The 27701-nt window shown below is 46.1% G+C and overlaps 1 protein-coding gene across 6 annotated transcripts; it reads right to left on the bottom strand.

The window, feature by feature from the left end:
• Window positions 1-518: 518 nt before the first annotated feature.
• On the bottom strand, window positions 519-27701 carry LOC118087535 (cyclin-dependent kinase 11B). 6 transcript variants are annotated; one of them, XM_035120279.2, is made up of 20 exons: window positions 27609-27701; window positions 25613-25740; window positions 23423-23538; window positions 22417-22541; window positions 21041-21179; window positions 18366-18502; window positions 14276-14392; window positions 13340-13435; window positions 13035-13196; window positions 12158-12223; window positions 10916-11091; window positions 9369-9459; window positions 9126-9247; window positions 7648-7753; window positions 7399-7520; window positions 6619-6726; window positions 5735-5851; window positions 4228-4376; window positions 2571-2760; window positions 519-1084 (listed from the first exon to the last, which is right to left on the bottom strand). In XM_035120279.2, the coding sequence occupies exons 2-20, from the start codon at window positions 25721-25723 to the stop codon at window positions 992-994; spliced, it is 2343 nt and encodes a 780-aa protein (XP_034976170.1). In that variant the 5' UTR covers window positions 25724-25740; window positions 27609-27701; the 3' UTR covers window positions 519-991. The 6 variants fall into 6 exon arrangements, with proteins under 6 accessions (XP_034976170.1, XP_034976172.1, XP_034976174.1 ...); XM_035120281.2 differs by having other exon boundaries at window positions 10916-11085; XM_035120283.2 differs by lacking the exon at window positions 21041-21179 and having other exon boundaries at window positions 23423-23446.

The raw sequence follows: 27701 nt of genomic DNA, 5'->3' as shown, positions 1-27701 counted from the left end.
TGTGCTCTTGGGTGCAATCAAAGGGCATTGCACTTTGCACAATTTCAAGGTGAGCATCAAAGGTGTTGCCTCTGGCAGCCCTGGCCTTCTGCACTTGAGGGGAATAGAGGATGGAAGACATGGAGGCAGACAGAGAAACAAAAGCACTCATCGTCCCAGACTTTGGTGGGTTAGCAACCACCAGAGTAACTTAGCAGGCATCTGCCATCGATCATTGGACTCATACACGCTTCCCCCTAAACATTTTGACATGCCACTCAACATTGCACCACAAAACTTCCAAGGAAAATGTACACATTCAAAATGCAAGCTGACCAAATTATTCCCCTGCTGGAAATGTAATTCGATTTCCAGAAGTGAAACTGAGGAAAACTACAGCAGTGCAAAAAAAGAAAAAGAAACAAAAAGTGCTGATAAAGGTGAAAATGAAGGAGGGGTGAAGATCTGCGTGCCTTTCTGCAAATAATTTCCTGTTTCCAAGTCTGGCACTAGTGAAGAAGAGTTTCCTTTACACAGGGTAAACAATTAAAAATTGAATTTCTTTATTCTACAAATGTACAAGCAAAAGCAAAAACAAAAATCCCATCCAGAGTAGAAGATTTAAATACAAACAAGAGAAAAGGAAAAAAAAATCATTTCCAAAACTGTACCATTCAAGTTCGTTGGGATTTTGTTTTTTTGTTTTGCCTTTTCTTTTCTTCTTTTTGCAAAAAAGAGTCCTTGGCTTTTCAGATTAATTCCAATCCTTGAAATGGAATCACAATGCCTTTTTGTGCCAGATCCAGGAAGAACGTTTTTCACATATGCAGGTGACAACCTGCAATAAACAAAAAGACACCCCCCCCCTTCCAAGAGGAGTGGATTTCCAGGGCAAAAGACACATGGGGAGCGCTTGTTGACACGCTTGCCAACAGCTTGAGCAGAAAAGCAAAGTGTTCGCTTCCCCTCTGGCTTCTCCCCGTCTCCTTCCTGCGCTGCTTCGCCTTACGCTTTAGAACTTCAAACTGAAGCCTGGTCCTGCGGCTGATGCCCCTTGGTTTGTGGTCGTAAGATGGAAGCCAGTGTCCTTCAGGTCGTCGTCACCCTAGAATGATAAAACGGATAAGCGAACTTAAGATGCTCCACTAGTCAACAGTCGGCCGCAGATTCTAAGAATGTCAGGCCTCTGAATGGTGGGAGATTTCAAGACAGACAAAAGCAAGGACTTTGTCACAAGGTGCATAGTTAACTTATGGAACTGACTCCCACAAGATGCACCGATAGCTGTTAGTTCAAGATGACTCGAGAAGGGAATGAGGCTTATGAGCGGAAGAGGGTAGCTCAAGCAACAGCTTCAATTGTGTACCAGTCTGTGGGAGCCAATAGTGGGAAAAGGGCAACTGTTCTCAGGCCCTGCTTGTGGGCTTCCCAAAGGCCATGGTGAGGAAGAAGATGGTGGACTAGAGAGGCCTTTTGGTCTGATCCAAAAGGGCTCTCTCACACATATATCCTTAAAGCCTTCCACAAAGCAACGGCGCCACCTGCTGGCAGTTAGATCAGGCCTGCGCTGGTGGCAAACCCACCAAGCCAAATGCAGTCACTGTCTGGGACTGAGGGGGGGGGGGAACCAAGATAGACGGGATGGTGGTTGCAATATGAGCAATAGCAGCAGGCTTAGCAGTGAGTTTTTAACTGCTGCCAGCCACCTTTGAAGGAGAGATGAAGGAGCCAGCTTGCTATCTCTGATCCTTTGGACTGATAGAAACGGGCCGGGGGGGGGTGTTCTATATGCCAAGTGGAGTGCTCTGTCACTGAGCTATGTAACAGAACCTTCTTCCTGTTACAGCGCTGCTGGAGAAGGGCGATAGCTCAATGGCAGAGAATCTACCCTGTATGCAGAAGGTCCCTGGCTCAAACCCAGCTGGCATCTCCTGGTAGGGCAAGGAATGTCCCATGCCTGAAGCCCCTGAAAACGGCTGTCAGTGTAGACCAGTGTTTCTCAAACTTGGGTCTCCACCTGTTGTTGGAACTACAAGTCCCATCTTGCCTGGCTGCTGGTCCTGCTATAGTCCAAATATGTGGAGGGCATCAGATTGGGGCAAGGATGATCTGCATAATTTGTAGAAAGAGGTGGCACATGGTGATTTTGAAGAGGGGGAAGTTGGTTCCAGGAAAGCTGTGTTCCACCTCTCCTTCCTGGCTTAGAGCATCTGGTTCTGCTCTTGCTTGGAAGGGTGCAAGACGAGTGTTCAAAACTGTTCCTCCCCCCGGTACAGCCCAGAGAAGGAAGACTGTGACTTCCTCCTCTTTTAAAAAGAAAAAGGCTGTTCAGAAACCAAGCACACCCAGAACTTCTTCACCCGGTTACTTCATCTTGGTCAAAGAATGAGAACATAAAATTGGCATAACATACAGATAAAGGGGGATTTATGGTGGAAGCGTTATAGACTGAAAGTGCACCATCTTCCACCTTAGGTTTTCCTGTTTTGAAAATTTCAGTGAGGTCCAGAAACTTGTTCTCTTTTAAAACAGAGGCCTTTTTAGGATGGTGAATTTTTACACAGAGCTTCGCCGACTGCAAGGAAACTTACCAGCTGACTGTATCCTAAGCCCCCCTCTGGCGGCCGTGGACTCGTCCCACGTTTCACTCGCTGCTGTTCACTTTTTGCTGGCCACGTCGGAAACATGGATGGCTCGATGGGCAGCGGCGTCTCCTGGAAATACTCGTGCTTCAAGCCGTCTTCAGCGGTGATCCTTCTGCCTGGGTAGTACGTCAGGAACCTGGGAAAGGGTTAGCACAATGAGCTGATGGGAATGATGAAGAAAATGAATTTCGGAAGAAGTGAGCCAGAGTGGGCAAGTACAAACCATAGCCACCCTGCAATGCCAAGTGGCCTCTATTTTACCTGGATGAGAGCTCACTGAAAGCCCTTTTAGAAACAAAACAAAGCAGGAGCCCAGAACTTCACATTCTCATGTCTGATGATTTGCTCGCTGTGCTGGAAAAAAGCAGCAGGCAGCTTCGGGCAGAAAAATGCGGGTGAGCATGAAGTCAGATGCCGCCAAAGATGATTTTTTTTGCAAATTGTTCACTTAGCACAATTTCATACACCACTTCACTCCCCACTGGGAAGAACTGCTGTGGCACAGCATCTGGGGTGTGGGGGTGTGTGCAGCGATCACAATGTGCCTCAAGGTCGGGTGGGTTTGGGTCAGAACCTTACCCAAGCGGCTCAATTTTCCCTGCAACGCTGGGCTGCATCTGCCTCTTGAATGTGGTGCTATTCATAGAAGATAAGGCTATTATCAATGGCTACTAGCCATGGTCACTGTGTTTTCTCTGTGCTGCCTATTTATTTATTCATTAACTAGCAGAAAGTACGCAGCATTGCTCAGAAATTCTAATAAACAAAAAAAAAACCAAAGAAACTGCACTGAGATTCATTAACGGATATAATGCGATTTGCAGGTTTCCTGCCAAATTTGGTTAAAATCAGTCTACCCACCATTCAACATGGCACCCAATGGTATCCAAACATAGATAGATCAAAACCCAATCCTTCATCTCAAGGACCATTGTGCCAAAGCGGGTGGTGGCATCTCTAGAGGTGCCTAAATCAGTGCTGTTTGAAAAGGGTCATTCCACCATCTGTGTCCAACAGTTACTTGAACAGAGATTGAAACCCACTCCTACATCTTAGGAACCATCAGGCCAGACTGGGTGGCAATAACTTCAGGAGTGCCTGAATGCAGAGGACAAACAGCTCTCCAAATTATATAGTATATTTCACAGCATGATTGTAATAAAACCTCAAAGCAGTTTACTCTTGGAGGGAACTGAATACCAGCTGCTGGGAATTACAAATAGGGAAAGTGGACCAGATGGGCCTGATCCCAAAGGCCTATTTTAATGTTCTAATTCATGGTTCTCTCCTCGGACAGCTTAAAACAGGCATCCCCAAACTGCGGCCCTCCAGATGTTTTGGCCTACAACTCCCATGATCCCTAGCTAAGAGGACCAGTGGTCGGGGAAGATGGGAATTGTAGTCCAAAACATCTGGAGGGCCGAAGTTTGGGGATGCCTGGCTTAAAAAGAGGATTTGATGGAGGACGGCTAGTCATGATGGCTATGCTCTACCTCCTCCTGTACTGGGCTGCCCACTGTGAGAACAGGATGCTGGACTAGATGGGTCTTTGGTCCGATCCAGCAGGGCTCACCTTACGTTTTTGATATTCTTATGGACTTACTTATTCATGAGATCAAATCCCTGGTCTGAAAGGAGTGCCCCAAACCGCTTGCGGAGGTTGTTGTAAGGATATTCCGTGAACGTCATCTTTTTCACTGCCGGCAGCTCGTTATACCCAGGCCAGATTTTCTCACTGGGGGTTCCCAGATCCTTCGAAAAAGAATAATTATGAAAAACCATGTAAGGAAGCTGCCTTAAAATGGCTCAACCCCCCCCCCCTTCTCCCCTTGCCCCAGTCAGTATGATACTACCAAGGATCGTCTGTGGACAAAAATAGTGAAGATCAAGAAAATGGAATGAGGATCATAGACAGAATGAGAACAGAAGTTTTGAAAAACCAGGAAGTATCATCCCATTTGGGTGATATATTGTTAGGAACTTTTGTGGCCTTTGGTATGCATCTGTTGTTAGTGACTTCGGCTTCTGTTACTGAAAATTCAATCTGACCTCAGGCAGCCCCTACCTTAAAACATACAACCTGTCCAGAGGAAGGCATCTGTCAGCTGCTTCCTCCTCCTCCTCCGAGTCAGTATGGCCTTTGTAGAACTCAGCAGGAAGGGAGGGTGGGGACAAAATTCAAGTGAGTTGTGATTGGCTCCAGCCCTACAATACTGTTAGGGCTCCTTGCCTTACACCCTAAAAGTATCTACCATGGGGTACCAAGAGCCACTGCTCAGCTAGTAAAAAAATTAAAAGACTCACTGAATTTCTATGTGGGTGGGGAAAGAAAAATAGTTTCCTTCTTCTGCAGTTAGTACAGGATCAAAGGGGGGGGGAAGGGGGCCCAGTAGAAGGGTTCACTCGCCCACAAGGAATTTCTAGTTGCCTACAGCTCCCTAAAGGTAAAGGGACCTCTGACCATTAGGTCCAGTCATGACAGACTCTGGGGTTGCGGCACTCATCTCACGTTATTGGCCAAGGGAGCCGGCGTACAGCTTCCAGGTTATGTGGCCAGCATGACAAAGCCGCTTCTGGCGAACCAGAGCAGCGCACAGAAACGCCGTTTACCTTCCGGCTTGGAGCGGTACCTATTTATCTACTTGCACTTTGACGTGCTTTCAAACTGCAAGGTTGGCAGGAGCTGGGACCGAGCAACGGGAGCTCACCCCGTCGCGGGGATTCGAACCGCTGACCTTCTGATCGGCAAGCCCTAGGCTCTGTGGTTTAACCCACAATGCCACCCGTGTCCTTAGTGAGTCACTAAATGCATGTCTGTGCCATCCAGACCATGTCAGGTGGAGAGCAAGACACTGATAGCCTGCCAAGCTAGTTGCTTGGCAACAAAGGAGGAAGATTGGATCGAAAACAAGCATCTTATTTTTCGACCCACCGGGGGCCAGAATATCAAGAAGTGAAAAATGGGGAGTTAACAACATCTCTTTAGGGGGCCTTTGCAGCAGAAAAGAGAAAGCTAGCACCTGTTTTGTTTTGTTTGTCCTTGCAGGCATTACGCAAATATATGATGAGGGGGGCGGTGTATGTGTTTGCATGACGGTTTAAGGGCATACCTTGAAAACTTTGTTAATTTGGTCAATCTCCGACTTCCCTGGAAACAGTGGCTTCTGGGTTAACAGCTCTCCGAATATGCAACCCACGGACCACATGTCGATGGCTGTGGAATATTCCTGGAAGGCAGGAGAATAAGAAATTAAGTTACAGTGATGCCTTGCAAGACGAAATTAATTCGTTCCGCAAGTCGTTTTGAATTGCAAGAATTTTGTCTTGCGGTTTTCCAATTTAAACAAATCAAAGCAAAAAAAATTGCAAAAAAATTCATCTTGAGAGTTAACAAAAAGATCGCAGCAAAACGCTTTCGTCTTGCAAGTTTTTTGTTGTGCAGTACCACTGTAGTTGCTTAATTTTGTGGGCCGGCAAGCATGGCTGCCTTGGTTAAGGCAGATCAGTATGGTGTGGCATGCAGGCATGTGAAGATTTCTGGAACAAGGAAGGGTTTTTTGTTTTCGTTTTGCAGGGTGGGGAGCGAAGAGTCCCCGGCAATAATTCCGAAACTGTGCTGCTGAGTGGGTGAGGTTGAAAAGGTTAAGTCACGATGGCAGGTTATCATTTGGCACTTGAGTCGAGCAGCGTCCATTTCCTCCACTTATTCCTCCCCTCCCCCCACCCCAATATATGGGTGGGATCATCATATTGAGGGAAGGTAGATGCAAACACCCCAGATTTATTTTAAAATACAGGGAAAAGATGGCCAAGGGTGAATATTATAGAGGTTTATGAAACTTTGAGGTCACTCAACTTAATAAGGAAAACCAACCAAGCGAGTGCCGTTCGTCAGCTGCACGGTACATTCAGCCACGATAAATGTTAAAAGGGGAATGATGAAAAATAGCTGCCTTTGGAAACTCCCAAGCAGGAAAGGCTACAAGTCACAAACCTTGGCTCCAAGTAGCAGCTCAGGCGCCCTGTACCACAATGTCACCACGACGGGGGTATACGGCTTCAGAGGCGATCCGTACTCTCGGGCCAGCCCGAAGTCTCCAACCTGGTGAGAAAGAAATGGAACAAATGGGACCACAAGCTATATGGTTTTCGGCAGCAGTCAGCTTCATGCCCCTAGAAAGTCACAAGCTTTTTGTGTCACTGTCCTGGCTTCTGTTTGAGTAAGGCACTCCTTTCTAAGCCTTTAAAGCCCTCAATCTGTCTGGGAACAGGACATCCTGGCAAGTCCACTCACTCAGTCTGGTAACAGAGAGGGGGGCTTTTACACTAGTGGAACCAGTATTGCGAAATGCTCTTTCTGCTGAAATACCAGAGGCCCCTATTTTGCCAGCTCTTTGAAGGTGAGGGTTGTTTAAGTAGAGGCTGGACGACCTATTGCCAGGGATGTGTAGTGGCAAGATATGTATTAGGAGTGGGGAGTGCGCTGGATAAACCTCTAAATACTCTATCAACTCTAAAATTCTGCAGTGTCACCAAATGAAGCCAGACCCCACTGGTGGTGGTTGGGTTCTCTTGCAGCTTTGGACAATCACCTTGAATGTTTTATAGAAAGGAAAGGCATACAGCTTAATAAATAAATGCAATAAAAATGTATCATTTTACGTTGCGTTTGGAAAAACAACAACAACCCTGGATGGGTCAAAATGTACTCTGCAGAGAGCCTGCCATGAACACATCTGACTGCTTGCAACAGCTTCAGAAAGTTGGCTCTTACTTTTAAGATGCCAGCGTGGCTCAATAGCAGGTTGGAGGTTTTCAAGTCTCGATGAAGAATCCAGTTATCGTGAAGATGCTTGACCCCTCGCAACAGTTGAATCATCAAGGTTTTCACTTCCCCTGAAATAAACAACAGCAGAGATCCTAAGAGGGTGGAGAAAGAAGCCAAGACCCACTCATCCGTTTGTCACCCTGCTAAGCTTCAGTTTATTTCAAGTGTGTTTAGAATTTGAGAAACGCCACATACCTGGCAAGAATGGCTGCTTCATCGTTTCCATGAGGCTCTTGAGATCGTGCTCCACATAATTCATTACAATATATATCTTGTCCATGTTGCTGCCAACGACAATTTCCTGGAAACCGAAATGAGACGCACCAGTGATCCTAAAGGCCACAGATTGGATGACTGCAGGGTTTAATTCATCATTTCCTTCCTTCCTTCTTTGCGCTTACTTACATCTCACTCAAGTGTATGGGATTCCTTGCAGACTATGACTACCAGCCAAGCCGAGACATAACTAGATACTTGGGAAGATCTGGGGCATCAGCACACAGATACAAATTAACATATGCTAACATGTAATATGTAACAGGTGTGGACTCTTTTCAATTAAAATGAAACTGGAGGCCAGCCAACTAGTTTCCCTTCCGAACCACCCTGAATAAATTTGCTCCTCACCTCAGATCACTCCAAACTACCCCCAAATTTCCCAATGTATCCTGCTCCAAATAAACCCAGTTCAATTTCTCCCATTCAATACCCTTCGAGTGACCTCTAGATAAGGTCACTTTGAAATAATATTTCTCCCTATCCCTCCCCTAGCCAGTAGCCCGGGATACACACCCCAATTTACTTATCTCCTGAATTCATTACCTACCCCAAAACACTTAGGACACTTAGGAGAGGAATTGGGACCACACTTTAAATGCCCTAACGACGCCTCTGCAGCCAAGTGCTTAAAACACAAGGTTAGAGAAAGGCTAGATAGAAATGTTTTTCTTCCTTTCTGGAACTTATCCAGTGAAGCTGAATGTTGGAAGATTCAGTACACATAAAAGAAAGTACATCTTCACACAGCGCCTAGTAAATACTATGGAATTCACCGTCACAGGAGGCAGGGCCACCAACTCGGATGGCTTAAAAATATTATTAGACACATTCACAGAGGAAAGGGCTAAAAACGGCTACTAGCCATATTGACGTATGCTCTGCCTCCGTGGCTGGAGGCAGTAATATTCTGAATACCAGGTTGCTGGAAGCCACAGGAAGCGGGCAAAGTGCTCACGTGCTCAGGCCCTGATTTTCTTTCAGGTCTCAAAAACAAATCATCCATATATCCCAGCTATGTAGTGCTAAATTAAGAACATAATAAGCACTTTTCTGGCTCATGCTAATGAGCCATCTATCCAGCCTCTGCTTGGAAGCTTCCCATTCGGGAATCTAGCTGGCTACTGTGAGAACAGGATGCGGTACCAGAGGTGCAAGTGGCCTGATCCATCACCCTCTTCTTATGTTTTCATAAAAGCCAATGTCCCCTTGCCTTGTGGTGGTGGTGGGGAAAGGGGGCTTAAGTGATATGGAGCTACATATATAGGCTTCCACGCAAGGGTGGTATATATGCTGCAGCTTTGTTAGAACAAGGGAATGCCACAGACTAGAACCCTGGACAATTCCAAGGCACCCAGCTAACACATCAACAAGCGATCAAGTGGTGGCGGCCTTACCCTAACAGTGACGATATTTGGGTGCTGGGCTTTCAAGATGGTGTTGATCTCCCTTAGAGAAGTAATTGGAAAACCTTCTTTCTCCTTCTCCATCTTCAGCCGCTTCAGTGCCACAATCTCATCTGGAAAGCATTTATTATTAGTAGTAGTATTATTATTAACTTATCTACTTATTTTGACCATTTATGCACTGCTTCGTTACTATAGGCTCTAAGCAGTGCCAGTGCTGAAGAAACAACAAACCTGTTTTTTTGTCTTTTGCTCTGTAAACCACCCCGTACGTTCCCTCCTCGATCCGGTTTAGACACTGAAATTCCTCAACACTACGACAGCCCTAGAGAGAGAGAGAATAAAAGTTGCATATGTACATAATTTCTCTTAGTTTTCAAATTGCTCTGCTTCTAGAAGTCGGGTGGAGGGGCAAGGAATTACGCAGGGCCACAAGACAATCCCTCTTAGTTCCTGTGATTGTCCCTGTGATTTTTCACATTCATAGGGACTAGAAACTTTAGAAAAGGAAGAAAGAAATGGGAGTGGAGAGAGAGCCAATTCAAGCTCTATTCAAAGCACAGTGTAAGAGCCAAAGCCATCTATCATGCAACTATCCTGAGTGGAGCTGTGCTCATCTCTGGTTTGAGCTGGAATCTGAAAAAAAAACCCTCCCAACTCCAAGGAAATAAGACACTAGAAATAATATTTGATAGCAGGAGTATGCAGGAACTTGAGAAAGACTCATAATTGAAACGAGTTAGTTACATGTGATCCATAGTCGGAGGATGGGGTGGGTGGGTTTTTTTTGTCATGTGGGATTTTGTCATGCTAATTTGTATTATTATAAAATAGAAACTATATGGATATGTTTCAGTCTCTCTCTATTTGTGGTGTAGAGTATTGTTTTGAGGCTCTCGCAGACCCAGTTTTCATCCAATGCCAGCCCAAACCATGGTTTAGCATGAATGAGCACGTATGCAGATACACTTAGCAAATAATGTGAGTGCTTTGCTTCTCCCCTCTGGTCCTGCTGCTGCAGTACCCAAAGCGAAGCTGTGGTTTTGCTTAGGGTCACAGCTAGGGTTGCCAGACTCAATAGAGGACAGGACTTCTGTGCCTTTAATTGTCCTGCTCTCTTTTGAGTCTGGAAACCTTAAAGAGAAACCAGCAGACCCTTTGCTTGGAAATTAAACAAAGGGTCTGCTGGTTTCTCCTTAAGGTTTCCAGACTCAAAAGAGAGCAGGGCAATTAAAGGCACAGAAGTCCTGTCCTCTATTGAGTCTGGCAACCCTAGTCACAGCTGAACAAGGCTTATACTGCTTCTTTCCCAGACAAACCACACGCAGCAAACCAAGAACAAACCCTGCCAATGGCTTGTCTGGAGCAAGACAAACCATGAGACCAGGTTTGGAAGTAAAGTTAAGAAGAACCATGGCTTAGACCAGGCATCTCCAAACTTTGGCCCTCCAGATGTTTTGGACTACAATTCCCATCATCCCTGACCACTGGTCCTGTTAGCTAGGGATCATGGGAGTTGTAGGCCAAAACATCTGGAGGGCCGCAGTTTGGGGATGCTGGCTTAGACCTTGGTAGCACAGTGGCAGCAGGGCCTGGGAAGGAGCAGAATGGCTGCATTTTTCGATTCCAGCCAGTAGGACAGACCCTTAGATTGCCCAATCTCAGTGGGCCATTGTGATAGGTTCATTGAGTCTCTGTTCATTTGGAGGTCAGCAAAAGACACCAATGGCTTGGCCTGGCCCCTCCACAGGAAGGCCAGAGATCTATGGTGGCCCCCTAACCTGGAGGGCAGGTAGATACTTGGGCAACTCTTGCTTCAGTTCCACAGGTGATGACACAGGTGAGTCAGGAAGGTAATCGCCCTCCGTCATCGTGTTGGATTGCGGGGTCCCCTCGCCAGCGTCTTCCTCCTCTCCTTCGCTCTCCACGGAATCCCGGTCAAACCTCGACTCTGCAACTTCAAACGTAAGAATCAAATCGTGGCAGGAAGCGGATGTTTGGGAATCCTCTCCCCCCAGAAGTTCAAAAGGGACATTTCAAAAGCGCTCAGAGACAAAACTGCCTCTGAGTGTGGAGGCTTCATTTCAATATCATGGATTGTATCTAAGTTGTAGATCCACTGAAATCAATGAACCTGTGTTACTCATTGCAAGTAGAACTAACGTTAGACACGGTTCCCATGGCTATTCCGATAGACCTATCCTTCCTGAATCCACCTGTTAACCATGTCTTGCGGCAGCAAGGTCCGCAAGTCAAATTATATACTGTGTAAAGCTTCTCCCCCTTTTGCCCTTCAAGAACCTGCAGCCAAATCAGGCCAGGATCTGTGTTCAGCGGCTGCCAAATATTTGTATTTGTCAGGGAGGAGGGAGCTCCAGTTCAGGAGTGCAGAACTATTTTTTCTGCCTGAAGCCTGAGTTAAATAGAAAATGGGCAGAGCAACAATTATGACTCTTGCCTTTGTACAGTAGGCTACATTGGAATCACAGAACTGTAGGGCTGGAAGGATCACCTAGTCCAAAACCCCAAGGATCACCTAGTCCAAAACCCCTGGAATGCAAGAATCACAGATACATTCAAGTCATGCAAAAGCCAGAAATTTCTATAGCCACGCAAGTAAGACACTTCACAGTACACATTCAAAAGCAACCTAATTTAACAGGAAACTAAAATATTACCTTAAAGATTACAAAATGAAACACCAGAAAGGAGGACAGCTGCAGAATGCATATTTAATGTAGCAAAGTTAATTTTAAAAAGGTGTTGCATGGAGAAGGGTGTGACCTGGCAAGAGTCTCAAGGGACAGAGAGGCTTGGGGGCCGCATTTGAGGTTCCCTATACAGTATTTGCTTTAGACTGCAAACACGGGAACCAGCCTGGGGTGGGTAGGGGATACCCTTAGTACGCAAACCATATTTTTAGGAGGTGACTCCAAACCATCAAAAGATCACCAAGGTCATGTAACAAGCATAAGGAGAGAGAGAGGTTACAGAAAGCCACATTTCGCCATTTGTTTTCTTACCCACTGGGAGGTGATCTCCGTTCTCCCGCTCTTCTTCTTCGCTCATTTCGTCTTCGCTTACCTCTTCTGCAAGGCAAAAAAAGGGGAAAGAATGAGACATGCTGGGAAGAAATTGATTACTTTCATACCTCTGTGGGCAGGGGGTGGGGGCCATCTTGCTGGTCCTCTAATCATTGTACGGTGCTTTGTAACTTTTAGGCACTTTTAAGAGCTGATGGCAGCATCAGCCTATAAAACCCTTAACAACTTTAGACCTGACTTATCTCAAGGACTATAGTCTTCCATAAGTTTCTTTTGAAGCTCAGCTCCAGATCCTGCAACCTCTAGAACAGAGGCTGATGTCAAGTTCAATTAAGGACGTTTCTGCTGCGGCTCTTTATGGTTTCACACAGGGAACATTCCCAGCCCTGCCTGGGGACGGCAGGGATTTAACCTGGGGACTTACGCATGCAGAGCAGATGCTCTGCCACTGAACTATGACCTCCTTCTGGTTGCAATGGTTAAAAGGAAATAACACTACTAAAATGATACCGTGGCTGAGTGACACAGCAGCGGTACAGCATGGAAAAGGTTCCAGATTCAATCAATGGCATCCCTAGGTAGAGCTGCATAAGACTGGTTTCATGGGTGGGCAACGTTTTTAGACTCATGGGCACAACTGGGTCTTTGAGCCAGTGCTGTGGGTGCGACCGTCTTTGCTCAGCTCCCCCAACCCTGAGAGGCAGAAAGTGTGCATGCATACACATACACACACACACACACTCTTCCAAAGAGACCACAGTAGAAACATGAATGCTGCTGTGTGCGTGAGAGAGAAAGAGAGAGAGAGAGAGAGAGAGAGAGAGAGAGAGAGAGAGAGAGAGAGAGAGACACTTACCAGCTGACTGCTCTGTCACTTCTTCAGAGTTGCTTCCTGTCTCCTCCTCCTCCTCTTCCTCCTCCTCTTCTCCTTCCTCTGACTCTTCACTGCTGGACTCCTCCTCCTCCTCTTCTTCTTCCTCCTCCTCCTCTTCCTCCTCCGAACCGGATGCAGATTCCCCTGAAGAAAGCAAACACAAAGATGAAAAAAATGCAACAACAGCAACAAAAAAACCCCCAACCCTTCAAACTGATCTCAACTCTCAAGATAACTGCTACTGGCTCATTAAAGAACCCCTAAATTCCTTACACCCCAGCGGTTACCTGAGGATGTTTCTGCTGAGCTGGTTTTTCTTTCGCTGTCACTGATGTCCTGTAGATCAGAAAGGGGGTCTCTCTCTTCTGGCTTTTCTTCTTTCACTGTTTTTTATTTTTAATTATAAAAAATTGGAACAGGGGTTGAGAAATCCCAATTCTCAAAAGTACTAAGGAATTCTACTCGTACAATATTGCAGTTTTTTTTCTGCCTTAAAAATCTAAAGCAGGGGTGAGGAACCCCTGACCACCCGAAAGCCAACTCCCATCAGCCCCAGCAACAAACAAAGGGCCAACACCTCCCCTCCCTCTCCTTGGTCTGAAGAATGCAAGGAAAATATCTGCCACCAAGTTGGCCAACCAAGTCAACATGCACGGAGTTGCCCTGGAAGGATGATCTATTTATTTATTTATTCTTAACGCAGTATTTCAGTTTGTTAACTTTAAGCCACACGAAAACACTTGGAAATAATTTATGAGCAGATAATTTTTTACAAGGCAGCCTTGTGTTTTGTTTACTAAATAAAAGCCAAGTAAACTGAATCACTGAGCTCAAATGATATACAGGGAGTAGAAACTTTCCTATAGCCCCCAGGTTGTAGAACTCCCTCCCCACAGAGGTGTGTTTGACCCCTTCAATATGCAGCTTCCAGAGGATGCTGAACACTCACATCTTTACCCTGGCTTTGGGCACCTGAGGTACATGTTCTTAGGATCCACCTTACTGTATTTTTATGACTGTAAATTTGTTTTGTTTTTTTGAGAACAAAAAACATTTTTAATGTTGTGTTTTAATTCCTGTAACACACCCTGGGACTTTAGGTTGAAGGGTGGATAATAGCCAAGTAGAAATAATTTTAAAATGCCATATACTTTAGGCCAGCTTGATGGATTCCAATTCCTCCCTGGCACATGGAAGACACATTGATGCCTTTTAAAAGCTACCTGGCTTTCGGATTTCTCCTTGTTCAAGCTTTTCTCTCTGTTGTCGTAGCGGGCTGCGGCTCCAGATCCTTACTTTCTCGCTGTAGTCTTCTCTCACCGTCCTGTGGTGTGCTGAAACTGGTCAGCACAAGAAAAAACAAAACATCTGTTTGTGAGTCCTGAACTGAAATCTTTGTTCTTACACCATGGCAATTTGCTTCACAAATGAGAATTCCTTCCCTGCCTACCGGTACTACGCTGGTACATTCGAATAAGGAGCAATGTTTAATTAAGGTTCAACCTTCCGTAAGGTTGAAAATGCACCTCGGTGATGTGCTATTAGGGTCAGACGGATTAAGACATGGCTTTAAAATCAATCAGAAGACTCTCACAATGACTCCAATTAAACATTAAAAATATGTACCAAGAATCAAATATTTATGATAGCACGGAAGAACTATTTATTTCAGAAATCTATCTATGACTTGTTTGTGGGGGAAACGACCAGCAAATAGCTAGACAGGGAAGGAATCCAGAGTCTATACAAGGATGAACTGTAGCCAAGTGGCAGAATATTTGCTTTGCATGGAGATTGTCCCAGGTTCAATCCTTGGCATTTCCAGGTAGAGATGGACAGAAATCCTGGAGCTGCTGCCAATTAGGGTAGACAATGCTGAGGTAGATGAACCAAAGTTCTAACTCAGTGTAAGACAGCTACCTAGATAACCTCCTTGCTAACAAATCAGAGTGAAACAAGCCAGATGTCAAGATCTAAAAGTGCAGCCAGAAGTCAGGACTTCACCTGTTTTGAGTGCAGAAGGTGCCATGTTCAAACCCCACCACCTCCAGGATAGAGGTGGGAGAGAGGCCCTCTCTGAAATTCTGGAGTGCCACTGCCAGTCAGTGCAGACAATACTGAGCTAGATGGACCAATGATCTGAGTCAGTATAAGCCAGCTACCTATGTGGAACTCGCAATATCATGTTGCAAATGTGGAATGGTGCTGTTCAGCATTTCAGCCACTCCATGTCATCTCACATACTGTTTTCCACCCCCGGTCAGTCAGCATTCCATGTCCACCAAGCATGCTCAGTCCTCAATGTCCAAACTGCAGCTCCCCCCATGAAACAGCTCTCCTAGGCCACTTGCTCATTCACCTGCCTGCCATTCTGTTGTCATGTTGGTATGGTTGCCTACTGGTGGCTATGATGGCAGTGTGATGACAGACTTATGTTTTTATACATATAAGAAGATATGTCCACCTGCAAACCTTGGGGTTCTCCCTAGTCTGCAGATGCCTCTCTCTCCTGCACAGACAGCACCCTTTTTGCTACATAATCAATGGCACTGACAACCTGAACTTTGGAAACAATAGAAGATAGTGACTCCCTGGGGACCTATGAGGTCTCACAAATCACAGGTCTTTTACTCTTGCCCGATTTCCTCAAACTCAGTATTTCCAGAAGATTAAGAGGGTAACGGTGGGACAAAGAGACTTCTACGTTACAATTGGAAGGGGAAATATCCACCATCCATTACTCAACAGCATGGAGATTTTACTTGCCTATCTACATTTTAATGTATACAACCATCAATCCTGTTTGGATATCTGTTTGGACATCCAGACTCATTGCATTTATATATGTGGTTTTTTAAATTTGGACTGATGCATGATTGTTAATGCAATCTGACATTTATTTCCTTTTTCTTTCAGTTATTTTTGCAATAAAATATATACACAGATAAGCAAGCAAGCGCGCACACTCTCTCTACCAGCCCCGTACTCAGCGTTTCTTGGGATTCTAAGGAACAACAACAACATAAAAAAACCATGGTAGTTTTCAAATCAGTGGTTAAAAGTAGAGGTTTTGAAAGGTTCAGTGCCCAGTCTTGATTCAAAATGGCATCCGTTTTGTGTAGCCAAACACAGACAATAACCTGCTCCTTGATCTCAGGAACCATCATGCAAAAATTTGGCTATGATACCTTAAAAGTGATGCAAATGCACAGCGAATGAACAACCTCCAAAAATATATATAGCAGATATACAGATGTGTGGTGCTTTTTAATAACAATAATAAAAGATTAACCTAGAGTTGTTATTAGGTTGCTAAATATGAGTAGTTCACACCATGCTAGGGTCCATTTAGACCCCAATATGTCAGTTTCCCCATATGCCAAACCCAAAATCACAGCAGGAGCTAGCACTGAGACACAGCAACAATACACCAGCTAACTTTAAGAGACTATGTGGAGCAGGAAATAATACTGGGGGTGGGGTGAGAGAGTTTTACATATTTTGAAAACCCATTTGGAAATTTAAATGTGGAGGATTTAAAAAAAAATACAAATTAATGTGGGGGGTGGCGGAGGGAGGACTTAATGAAATCCAAACACTATTCCTGCCCCCCACCCACTTTTAGCTAACCACTCCCCACCCCCAAGCTTTCTACAAAATAAAAGGAGTACCTGGGGGGGGGGGGGACAACGAAAAAGGTTAAGCATGCCCTGTAGTTTGAGCACCAGGAAGAGGAACCTCCTCCACCGCAAACCTTCTGCTTATCGTAAGGCCACTGCACAACCAGCAAAGGAGCAGCCATGCTTGGGTGTTATTTTGCTCTCCTGCTTCCAATAACCACAGGAGCATCTTGCAGCACAGCACTCCTGCATCCAACCATAGTGAAGCTGTTTTTGGCAATGCCTTCAGCTCCCATGTTCTGCCCACACACTTCCAAGCCTATTGTGGCAGCAGCAAAGGCTATAAACTCTTTTTCTCTTTTAAAACAAGAAAGTGGAGATTCCTGCAAAGTGGCAATTCGGCAGCCAGAACCAGAGCCCATGCCCTTCTGGCTCTTCTGTGCCCTGAGACAAAAACACAATGTTGTGCTAGACTAGCATGCGCTGTGCTTACAGAAGGTCCCAGGTCCAACCCCTGGTTTCTGCAGGCAAGGCTGGAAAAAACGACTTGCGTCTGAAACCCTAGAGACCCCTGCAAGTCAGTGCAGAAAACACTGAAATAGATGCATTCTGTACAAGGAAGCTTAAAAGGTAAAGGTACCCCTGACCGTTAGGTCCAGTCTCGGACGACTCTGGGGTTGCGCGCTCATCTCGCTCTATAGGCCAAGGGAGCCAGCGTTTGTCCACAGACAGGTTCTGGGTCATGTGGCCAGCATGACTAAGCCGCTGCTGGCGAACCAGAGCAGCGCACGGAAATGCTGTTTACCTTCCTGCTGGAGCGGTACCTATTTATCTACTTGCACGTTGATGTGCTTTCGAACTGCTAGGTTGGCAGGAGCTGGGACCGAGCAACGGAAGCTCACCCTGTTGCAGGGATTCAAACCTCCGACCTTCTGATCGGCAAGCCCTAGGCTCTGTGGTTTAGACCACAGCGCCACCACGTCCCTACAAGGAAGCTTAATATGTTCCTATTTAAATTGGCTCTTTATTCAGAAACATGAGGACTGGAACCCTGCTTTTATTTTTAGGAAATGTTGTAGCTCAGTGGTAGAGCAGTTTCAATGCCCCAGCATCTCCAGGTAGGGCTGGGAGCAATTCATGTCTGAAACCCTGGAGAGCTGCTGCCAGTCAGGGTAGATCAGGGTTTCCAAACTCTGGTCTCTAGCTGTTTTTGGACTACAATTTCCATCATTCCTGACCACTGGTCCCACTGGATAGGGAGGATGGGACTTGAGGTCCAAAAACAGTTGGAGACCAAAGTTTGGGAAACACTGGTGTAGATAATACTGAGCGAGCTGGACCGATGGTCTGACTCAGGAGAACACAGCTTCCTATGTTCCCAGGTCTTAAGAGAAGGGCTGCTGTTCAGCGGCAGAGCATCCATTTTGCATTAGAAGGTCCCAGGTTTGATCCCCCATTGTGTCCAGGTAGGGTTTCCTGGAACCCCGGAGAGCTGATACCAATGGAAAGTCAATTAAGAGGCAGTACTGAGCTTGACGTCCCAAGAATCTGATGCGGCGTAAGACAGCCGAGCATGTCTGTGTCAAAGGTTTCCAGGGCATAAACGTCATAGACGAAATAAACACACGATCCGTACCCGCAAGGAAATAAGGCTTCCCTCGCACCGTTCTGCCCCCACCTCTGAGCTACTTACTCTCTCGTCTGGCCTCCCGTTCTTTACGCCTCTCCTCCGCTCGCCTCTCCCGTTCCTTGATCTCCCGCTGCTCTTTCTGCTGCTCTCTCATTTTCCTTTCTCGCTCCCTCTTCCGCTCAAGCTGCTCCAGGCGGTCCCTACGAAGGGTTTCATCAGGCGCCCGTGTTATTTTATCGAATTGGTTTTTGTTTGTTTTAATTAACAATTTTGAATTATATGGTCTCTTTCGCTGCATTCCCTCTAGAAAGATTAGCAATATTTATTTCAAGAGCGTAGCTTCTGGCATTTGCACAAAGGCCGAATCTCCCTTATCAAGAGAGGTTTTGCTTAGCCATGTCAGCACCAACACAAATCGGGATGTTAAAAGATTTATTGACTGCCCACCCACCTAACCTGCTTTCGACCCTCCTCAAATTCGCAAGAGGACAGTGACTACCAACATCCCCCCTGGCTCATGGTTCTGGCAATAGTACCACCGACGTAGTACAACTGCAGTGGGGGACCTTTCTAAGTCTGAGGGCCACATTCAATTCTTGACAACATTCTGGGGGCCACATGCCTGTGGCGGGTGAAGCCAGAGGCAAAAGCGGGCAGAGCAATAGGTGTGAATTTCACCTTCCACCAGCAAGTGAGTTTCTACATTACACTCTTTATCCTTGTTCCGGAAAAGCCAGAGGCATTATCAGAATTCAAGGGCACATTCTGGCTAGGCAAAACAAAAACAAAAAACCACTTAAGGAGAGGTGGTGGCCTGGGAAGAGACCCAAGGAAAAGATAAAAGAGGCCAGATGTTCTCCATCCCTGTAACACATAGCTGAATCCAGTATTAGCCCTACTCAGAGCAGACACACTGAAATTAAGGAGCCCTAATCAGCCACGTGGACTGATTTCAATGGATCTGTTTGGAGCAGGGCGGACCTTGGATACAGCCCACAATTTCTTAACCATACACTTGATCTAGTGCCCAAATGTTCTCTCTTAAGGGGAAGCCATTGTAACATTGCTTTATGGGCTGGTAGGAGACTTGAGGCCTGCACGCTGGAGAATTTTGTAGGGGAGGGATCACAGACCTTGGTGGCAGAGGACCTACTTCAGATGCAGACGGTCCCCAGTTCAATTCCAGGTATTCCCAGTTAAACAGCAGGTAGCAGCAGATGGGAAGGTCCTCTCTTTGTCCAATACCATGGAGAACCTCTGCCAGTCATAGCAGACCAGGAATGGGGAGGCACTATGTCTAGATGCTGCTGGACTCCAACTCACATCTTCCCTGTCCATTGGCCATGCTGGCAGGGGCGGATGGGAGTTGGAGTCCAACAGCAGCTGGAGGGACAAAGTGGCCAATATTAGGCAAGACAGACAAATAGTCTGAACAGGTGCTAAGACAGCTTTTGTGTTCCTGATGCCCACTGGGGTGAATCAGATATGCAGGAGTAAGCTGTGTGAAATGCATGGTCCATTTCTTAAGTTGTAAGATCCCTCATATTAGAGGTGGTTTTCTGAATGTTGGTTCAAATCACTATTGTACATTCCTCTCCAAGCTCACATATCAATTGCGTCCAAAGGGCTACAGGACTCCTCCATGGGTGGTAGGTGCAGAATGTCCTCCTTTAGCTAGATTTCTGCACAAGGAGCAACTCTTAACCCCAGCTCCACCCATCGCTCAACAGGCACACTCAGTTAGATGCCCAAACCATGGCTTCTGATGCCTGATACAGAAGGCCGAACTCAGCTTATTAAGTCTCTCAATCAATTAAAAGCTATGTTCAGATATCACACAAAGCTATGATTTGGAGCCTAGCTGTTACCCCCAACATGCCCCCCAACCCTTTCCCCTCCCTCTCACAGCAGCTAAGAGGTTACGAGCTCCCTGCTCTCCTCCCACTATGCAGTTGGGAGGACTCTGTCAGCTTGTATTTTTGGTTAAGTGCAACTTGCCATGCCACCCACACCAGGAACTGTGGTTTGCGTTAAGTATGACTCCTTTCAACAACACAGCTTCAGAAACCATGGTTTGATAGTGGCTTGTTTTTAAACCAACCGCAGTCAATGTCAACCACAGTTCCATGCTCAAATGACAAGACAAACTGTGCTGAACTACAAGTGGACGTGAAAGCTTTCAAGCTCATCCTCCCAGCCACAGAGGAGGAGAGAGGGTGTGAGCCCAGGGGGCTATTAGGCTTTGTCCATGTCCTGTTAAGTCAGGAATAGCTAATCTGTGATCCTGCATCTTCTTTTTGATTCATGACAGTAAAACAGCAGAGCCAATGCCTTCTCAAAAAATAGAAGTGTGCATTTTGCTCTCAGCCAAACCAATAAGTTTGCTTCCATGGTCTAGTTCAGCTTTTCTGGGGAGCTCTCCATGACCCCAAATCAACAACTGGGAGCTGCATCAAACCTATGTGGCATCATGGAAATAATACCACATTCCAATAGCCCATACCTTTGCTTACACAGTTAAACCAGTTAAGTGCTTGATTTACACTGTTAAGCAAATTGCCACATCTCTGCAGTTCTTGTGATCACGGCCCCCAGACAGCTATTTAGTGGCAGGTGACATAAGCATAGAATCAAAGGAGCAGGTGTACAGCTGTTAGATTGATTGCATAATGTCCCTAAGAAGCTGGTTCTGGGGAGGAAATGCTGGATTTGGGGCTCCAGGGCCAGGGGGGATTTACCTCTCTCTCCGGGAATGCTCCCTAGCCAATTCCCTCCTTTTCTGCCTCTCCCATTCACGGCGGGCCTTATCCTGCTCTTCGCGGTGCCTTTTCCTACGTTCATGCTCGCGCTCCTTCTCTTTCACCCTAGCATGCTTCCCTAATAATAGAGATACAAAAAAAATGCCAAACCGTTACCCCCCCTCCCAAACAGCATTCGGAAGTCGCAAAATGAGCAAAGGGACCAGATGAAAAAGAGGAGGGAGAAACACAGATTATGAAAGAATCATTTCTCTTGGCACTCTGCTAAAAAAACAACAACAACACACAAGCCACCATGGCTAAGATTAGCCATCAGTTAAAGGGCTTTTTAAAATTAAACTGACTTCCATAAAAGCTGGAACTTTTCCCTTCCTTGTGACTTTGTAGCTGGCACTATTAACAATATTACTCTACTGATACAGGGTAAAAGCTACCCTGGCTCCGAGCTCTCACCTGAGAACATAAGAAGCTTCTTGATGGTCCAGAATTCTCCTCATGGATGCCAGCAACCAGAAGGTACCAAGTGGCCTATTAGCCAGCAGACAACTGATAGACCCAAGGTGCGTTCTCAGTTGACATACATCAATGGTGAGGCCCGAAAGACCCAGTGCCCCACATGGACTGAGCTTACACCCTGAAGTATGCTGGGCGTGTCTCAGCAGACCACCTTACATGGGGAGGGTCAGCTCATATATTCAACCGCTTGCCATAGGCAACCAGGGATTCCATGCAGGTAAGTGAGTGCTCTGGGGGAGGAGGGACAGAGCACATCAGCCCCTCTGCTTGGTTCCCAGGCTAGTTGCATAGGGAGGAAAGTCTCTTCCTCCACAACTTGCATGGAAATGCAGAGGGAAAGGGATGGGCTCAGTAGAAGCCACAGCATTTTTAAACTACCCTTTTAAAGAACCCTCTGCATTTCCATGCTCCCTGAAAGGCGGAGATGGAAACAGAGGCTATTAGCCTCTAAGATGAGAAGGTCCACCGTTTACAGCTCATTGGTTAGCCCAACATAATGGGGTGTGGTCAAAAGTAGGAACGGTCAACCTGATGAGCGATTGAGCCAATGGCTGAAGAAGTTCCCTTACCACTGCCAGTATAGATTGCTGAGTCCTTAAAGGGCCAGCAAAAATAATTATTGAAGCCCAGATCAGAATCTTGAACTGTAAGTTAGCTAGCTGTGCTCTAAGCGGGCTGGGGTGGAGGGAGCCTGCTGGCTACAAAACTTTCTGGCCGTATATATAAGGCTGCCTTAACTGAACTCATCATTGTGCTGGGTTCCAGAGACCAACCCTCTTCCAAGGATACCAGAGGTTAGGAGACACTGAGGAGGAAATGCTAAGAAGGGACCTGAGTACCTTCTGCCGAGTGACTGCGATGACGGCGCTTCTCTTTCCTCTTCTCGTCTTTTCTGTGGTGTGCCCTCTCCTTCCGTGACATTTGCTGGGGGGGTTTGATTGCCAGGGAGTCGTCCTCCTCTCCCCTGCAGTCCACAACAATTGGGGGGGGGGAATGGGAAAAGTATCATGTGTATGGAGAACAAGAGTTCATTTGTTTACTGTTGTTTATCAGGAGTCATTCCATCTGGCGGCAGCAGCCTGAGAGGTGGGATAGTGGCAACTGAAACCAGCTGCTCATTGGCTACCTCCCTCCCCTGAATCGCTTCTATTCAAGCTGGTCATCACTATGTCACTTTAAAAGTACATGCCCAAGATCGCTTATTTTAACCCTCCCCACCTTGTTTTCCTCATGTAAGCTGCAGAGCAGAGACTTTTATAATGTGTGCACAGTGCTTAGTAAAACACAGCTGTTTAAAAATGAGAAATGAAGTATACCACACTACAAGAGTACAGCAATTGTGGAAGGCAGAGGTGATGGTCCCAAAGACGATGACAGGGAATACTGCCAATGAAGCAAAGCCAGCTGCGAAGGGAAGTTGGAACTAGAACCTGCCAGCCTACTAATTCAGGTGCAGCCCATCGTAACGGCCACATCTCTAAAGACCAGAAGTCTCTGAATGTTGCTAACTCTCATCAGTCCCAGCCAGAATGGTCAGGGATGGTGAGAGTTGCAGTTCAACATCTTGGAAGGGTCACAAGCTCCCCATTCCTGAGCTAGACAATCCCTTGCCTTTATTGCCCCCAGCTACAACCATCACAACTCTGCTTTCTTTCGATGCGAGGAAAAGGAATCTGTGGCCCACCAGGTATTGCTAGGCTCCAACCTCCTTCAGGCCTAGTGTTCAAGGATGACAGGACTTGCAGTCCAATAACATCTGGAAGGGTTACAGACCCCCCATACACATCCCTATCGTATGGTAGGCGCAATTAAACCGGTGTGTGTGTGTGCTAGCAGCTTTCTTACCTGTCTTCCATAGAGTCTTCCCTCCTGTAAGGAGAATTCCGGATAGTTATCTCCATGCGGTGATCTCTCAGCTCTCCCTCTTCAAGGGAATCACGCTTTGAGTCCCGATCATCAGACTACGGCGATAGAAGGAAACACATATTTTTGGCTTTCAGAAATTGTGCAGTGAAAGATTATTCATACTTTTACCTCCACAATTATTTTGTTACCCGATCACACAGACATTTAAACAGGGGAAACCTGACCTATTTGTGTGCTATATTCACTTCAAGGGGGGGGGGGAATCCCAGGATGCTACTTGACGTGTATTTTGATGCAGTGTTTCATACAAATATTCCGGGGAAGTTTGGACAAATAGGTAGAACCAAAGTATAGTGGGGAAAGAAGATCATGCAGGCACACTCTTTCACCTCTGGGGATCAGTGCACATAAGTAGGATGCCACCATAATCCAATAGGTTTTTATTTCCAACCTGGGTAGTGTCATGCTGCTGCTGTGGACAATTATTTTGAACTCTCCAATCCAATTCACTTTCTTTCTGGAAGCAAGTGTTAATTGGCTGCTGTATGTGCATGTGTGTGAACAAGTGAATGTGTATGGCATAGGGGGTGGTAAGTGAATGTGGAAGCTCTTTTGCAATAATTTTGCCAGGTTAGGCGGAACACTGTGTTTTTATCTTGTGTTTGTGTATTGGAAATGCATCCGGAAGACAAAAATGTATCAAGGAGTTACTGATCTCACATGGTTACCCTTCCTGCCTCTGTTCCTTCCCCCTCCCTCGCTCTTGTTAAGTTTTTTGTTGGTGCGAGAACAGTCTTTAATGTCCTGAGAACATTGGGAGGAGGTGAAGCCCCACACACAGCTGCCTTAATCAGGTGTGGAGGATAGTGCTGAGTACCTTCTTTGATGTTGGACATTGTTTTGAGAAAGTAAGCCATTGGGAAGAGGGTGGTTAATGGATGATCTGCACGTAGTCAGTCTTGGAAGCCACACAGGCTATCTATAAAATTGGACAGTTTGGGCAGAGTTTCTTTGAAGCTTGTGCACGGACTGAGTGGCCGCAGGGCTGTGCAAACTGAGGCTACCTGGGGGAGTCGCTTCACAGCTTCTTGAGTGCTTCCAAGTGGGAGATTGAAGTGCTTGCTTGGTATTTATATATTGCTTGGTGTTTTAGAATAAAAACTTTAATCTTCCCACTCACTTGTGTGTTTTGTATTGCTTCTGAATCTCATTTTAAAAGAACCACCTTGCCTTTGGCAAGACAGTTTGGTTCTGTGAACCTCCCTAATATCTTGTGATGAAGGGTGGTACCGGTATATAAATGTAAACAACAACAACAACAACACTGAGCTTTGCAAAAGTACAAACCTGCTGTACCTGGAACTGGGTGTGGAGAGTGCAGCTGAATGGGACACAGCTGCGGGCAGCCTGAGGAAGTATCATCCCCCTTGGGCCTGCCCATAAAAAGCAAGTCTAGAGTAAGAGACATGGGCGATGTATGCTGTTTGCAGGAACTCTTCTTGTTATGATACTTTTTTGGGTGTTTGTTTGGACCTTGGGTGATAACCCGAAGGGTGTGTCAGGAGGAAAATGAACTCATGTATAGGTATAGATATATTAGTTATATAGGTATAGATATATTAGTAATTTTATATCAATGTAACATTATAACTGTAACTGTATTTTTGTAATATTTTGTTTAAGTTGCCTGTTGCTGCTTCAGTTTTTTGTACCCCACTTGGAGATCTTTTTAATTTATTAGACAGTATAGAAATTAAATAAAACATAAAAATAATCAAAATAATATTTAGGATAACCCCCCCCCCCGCCCGAGGAGATTACGATTATTACCTGCCCTCCACCAGCAGGTCCCAGGGCAGATTATAACAAGCTATATAACTCTTTCCCTTTAATTAGAAGTGAGGGAGCAAAGTTTGGGTAGTTTTCTAAACTGCACAATGTCAGCATGAGAGTGGTACTCGACTAGCACAAAGGACTTTCACCAGACATGCAATCCTATGTGTTTACACTTGGAAGCAAGTCTCAGTTAGTTCAAGCAGGTGAGCACAGGACTGCAGCCTGAGAATACTAGAAGAAGCTTTGTTCTAATTAAAGAGGGGGGAATAAAATGAGGGAAAAGAAGACATACTCATGTCCCTTATAGGCACTGGCTCTAAAAGGGCAGCTTACATTTTTGATGCGCTTTATGTCTGCTTTCTCCTCTTGCTCTTTGCGACGTTTCTTCTCCTGAAGAATTTCATCTAACGTTTTCACTTTCCAAGATTCCTTTTCATCACCCATTTGTGTTTAAAAAGGCACTAAAAGAAAAGACAACCATCAAAAGAGGCTGCTACTACCCTATCATGCACCTGGCTGTCCACTTTTTAATAACACCGAGATTAAAACTACCGATAAGGTACTCTGCCTGCAGCTGCCTCTGAAAAGCACTTGGAAACTATAATTAGCCCAAAACAAACAGGCCAGTGCTAGCTGGGTCGGCATCATGAAAAACATCTACTATATATTTCAGAAAGTTGCTTGTCTGCTGCCTATGCATTTGGACACTTCCTAAGATATTGCAACAAAAATTTTGAATGAGCTCAAAGAGCAAGTTTTTGTCTATGTTTGGATACAAGGTCATTTGAACTGAAATGGTGGACTGAACCATTCAAAACTGCAGATTTCAATGTACTGGTTTTGGGTTGTTTATATACAATTCCCAAGCAACGCTGGGTAAGAGGTTGCTAGTATAATGTAACTACAGCATTCATTTATTAATAGGGTCATAGAAAGCTGCCTTGGAGCACATCAGTCACCTGATTCTCCTATCTCAGCTATTGTCTCCTTTGAACAGCTCTCCAGCCTCTCAGGAAGACACAGGTTTCTCCCATAACCTGCTACCTATTATTTAAACTTCGACACTGGGAACTTTTGGCCCTGCAGGCATTGCTGAACTACATCTCACATCAGCCCTAGAAAACACAGCCAATGGCCAGGGATGATGGGTGTTGTAGTTCAACAACATCTATAGCACCAAAGGATTCCAACACATGTTATAATAGGAAGGCCAAAGGTTTAAACCTGGGGCTTATGGGACGCGATGCAGGCAGCCCCCACTCCTTCAATCTGTTTCCTCCCCATTTATTATCGACTGGTGGGCAACAGCCTCCACAAGCAGTTTGCACCATTGCTAAAGGTATTCAGAAGGCAGGGCCCCTGCACAGCTGTACTAGAGCTAGGAATTTCAGCAGGTACAGCGACCATGAACAAACCACACCATCAAAAGTTCCTTAAAAGAAAAAGCTCATAGTCCACAAGCTAGCCTTTGAATTTTGCAGCCTTACACACACACACACACACACACACACACACACACACAAACAAACCCCATACAGCATCGTTTTTGTAGTGGTGGTACAGGGCAGGACCAGGAAGATCAAAAGCTCGAATTGGGGTGGATGTTATTGTTTGGTTTTGACCCTTGGCAAAAGGGCGGTATATAATTTTAATTAATAAATAACGGTAGATAAATAAAACACCCACTCAGCCAAGAGCCCTGACGGGGCTCCAGACTTGAATGAAGTGAACAGAACCTGAATGAAAGGGGGAGGGATTTGGACAGAGAAGGAAGTTACCACGTGCCATTCCGAGCGTCTTGGGGGAAAGGCAAGAAGAAAACCTCCAAATCCTAGTAAACTAAGGAGAGGTCGAGAGGATGCCTCATCACCACCCGCTGCAAGGTAGGCCTAGCCCAGGAGTCAGCAACCTGTTTCAGTCGTGGGTCGGTCCACTGTCCCTCAGACCATGTGGTGGGCCAGACTAATTTTTTTTGGGGGGGGGGAGATGAACGAATTCCTATGTCCCACAAATAAACCAGAGATGCATTTTAAATAAAAGGACACATTCTACTCATGTAAAAACATGCTGATTCCCGGACCGTCCGTGGGCCGGATTGAGAAGCCGATTGGGCCACATCCGGCCCCACGGGCCTTAGGTTGTCTACCCCTGGCCTAGCCCCACAACACGCCACCCATGCAAGGTAGGCCGCCCTCCCACGGCCCAACTTCCCGCCACAGCAAACCCCCGCTTCCCTCCCCTCTGAAACCCGGTCCCCGGCCCCGGGGGAGCGGGGAAGGGAAGGCGACCCACCGCAGCTGCAGCCTCCCCGCCTTCGACCCTCCCTTACCTTCCCTGTCGCCCCTACCGCCACCGCCTCCACGACCCACTTGCCGGAGATGCAGTGCCCGGAAGCGCGGCGCGTGGCGCACGCATTTCTTCC

The sequence above is a fragment of the Zootoca vivipara genome, chromosome 6, assembly GCF_963506605.1.
Source record: "Zootoca vivipara chromosome 6, rZooViv1.1, whole genome shotgun sequence".
NCBI classification, from domain to species: domain Eukaryota; kingdom Metazoa; phylum Chordata; class Lepidosauria; order Squamata; family Lacertidae; genus Zootoca; species Zootoca vivipara.
Note: the sequence above shows the minus strand (reverse complement) of the source record. Positions and strands in the feature narration are given on the sequence as shown.

Bases quoted from the DNA above. Each gene is read 5' to 3' on its own strand.
- LOC118087535 (XM_035120279.2), bottom strand. From the start codon at position 25,723: ATGGGTGATGAAAAGGAATCTTGGAAAGTGAAAACGTTAGATGAAATT. The intron at 7,521-7,647 runs GTATGTGGCGTT...TGTTTATTTCAG, and splicing joins GAAGCAGCCATTCTTGCCAG to GGGAAGTGAAAACCTTGATG. The intron at 1,085-2,570 runs GTAAGTTTCCTT...TTATCATTCTAG, and splicing joins GCTTAGGATACAGTCAGCTG to GGTGACGACGACCTGAAGGA.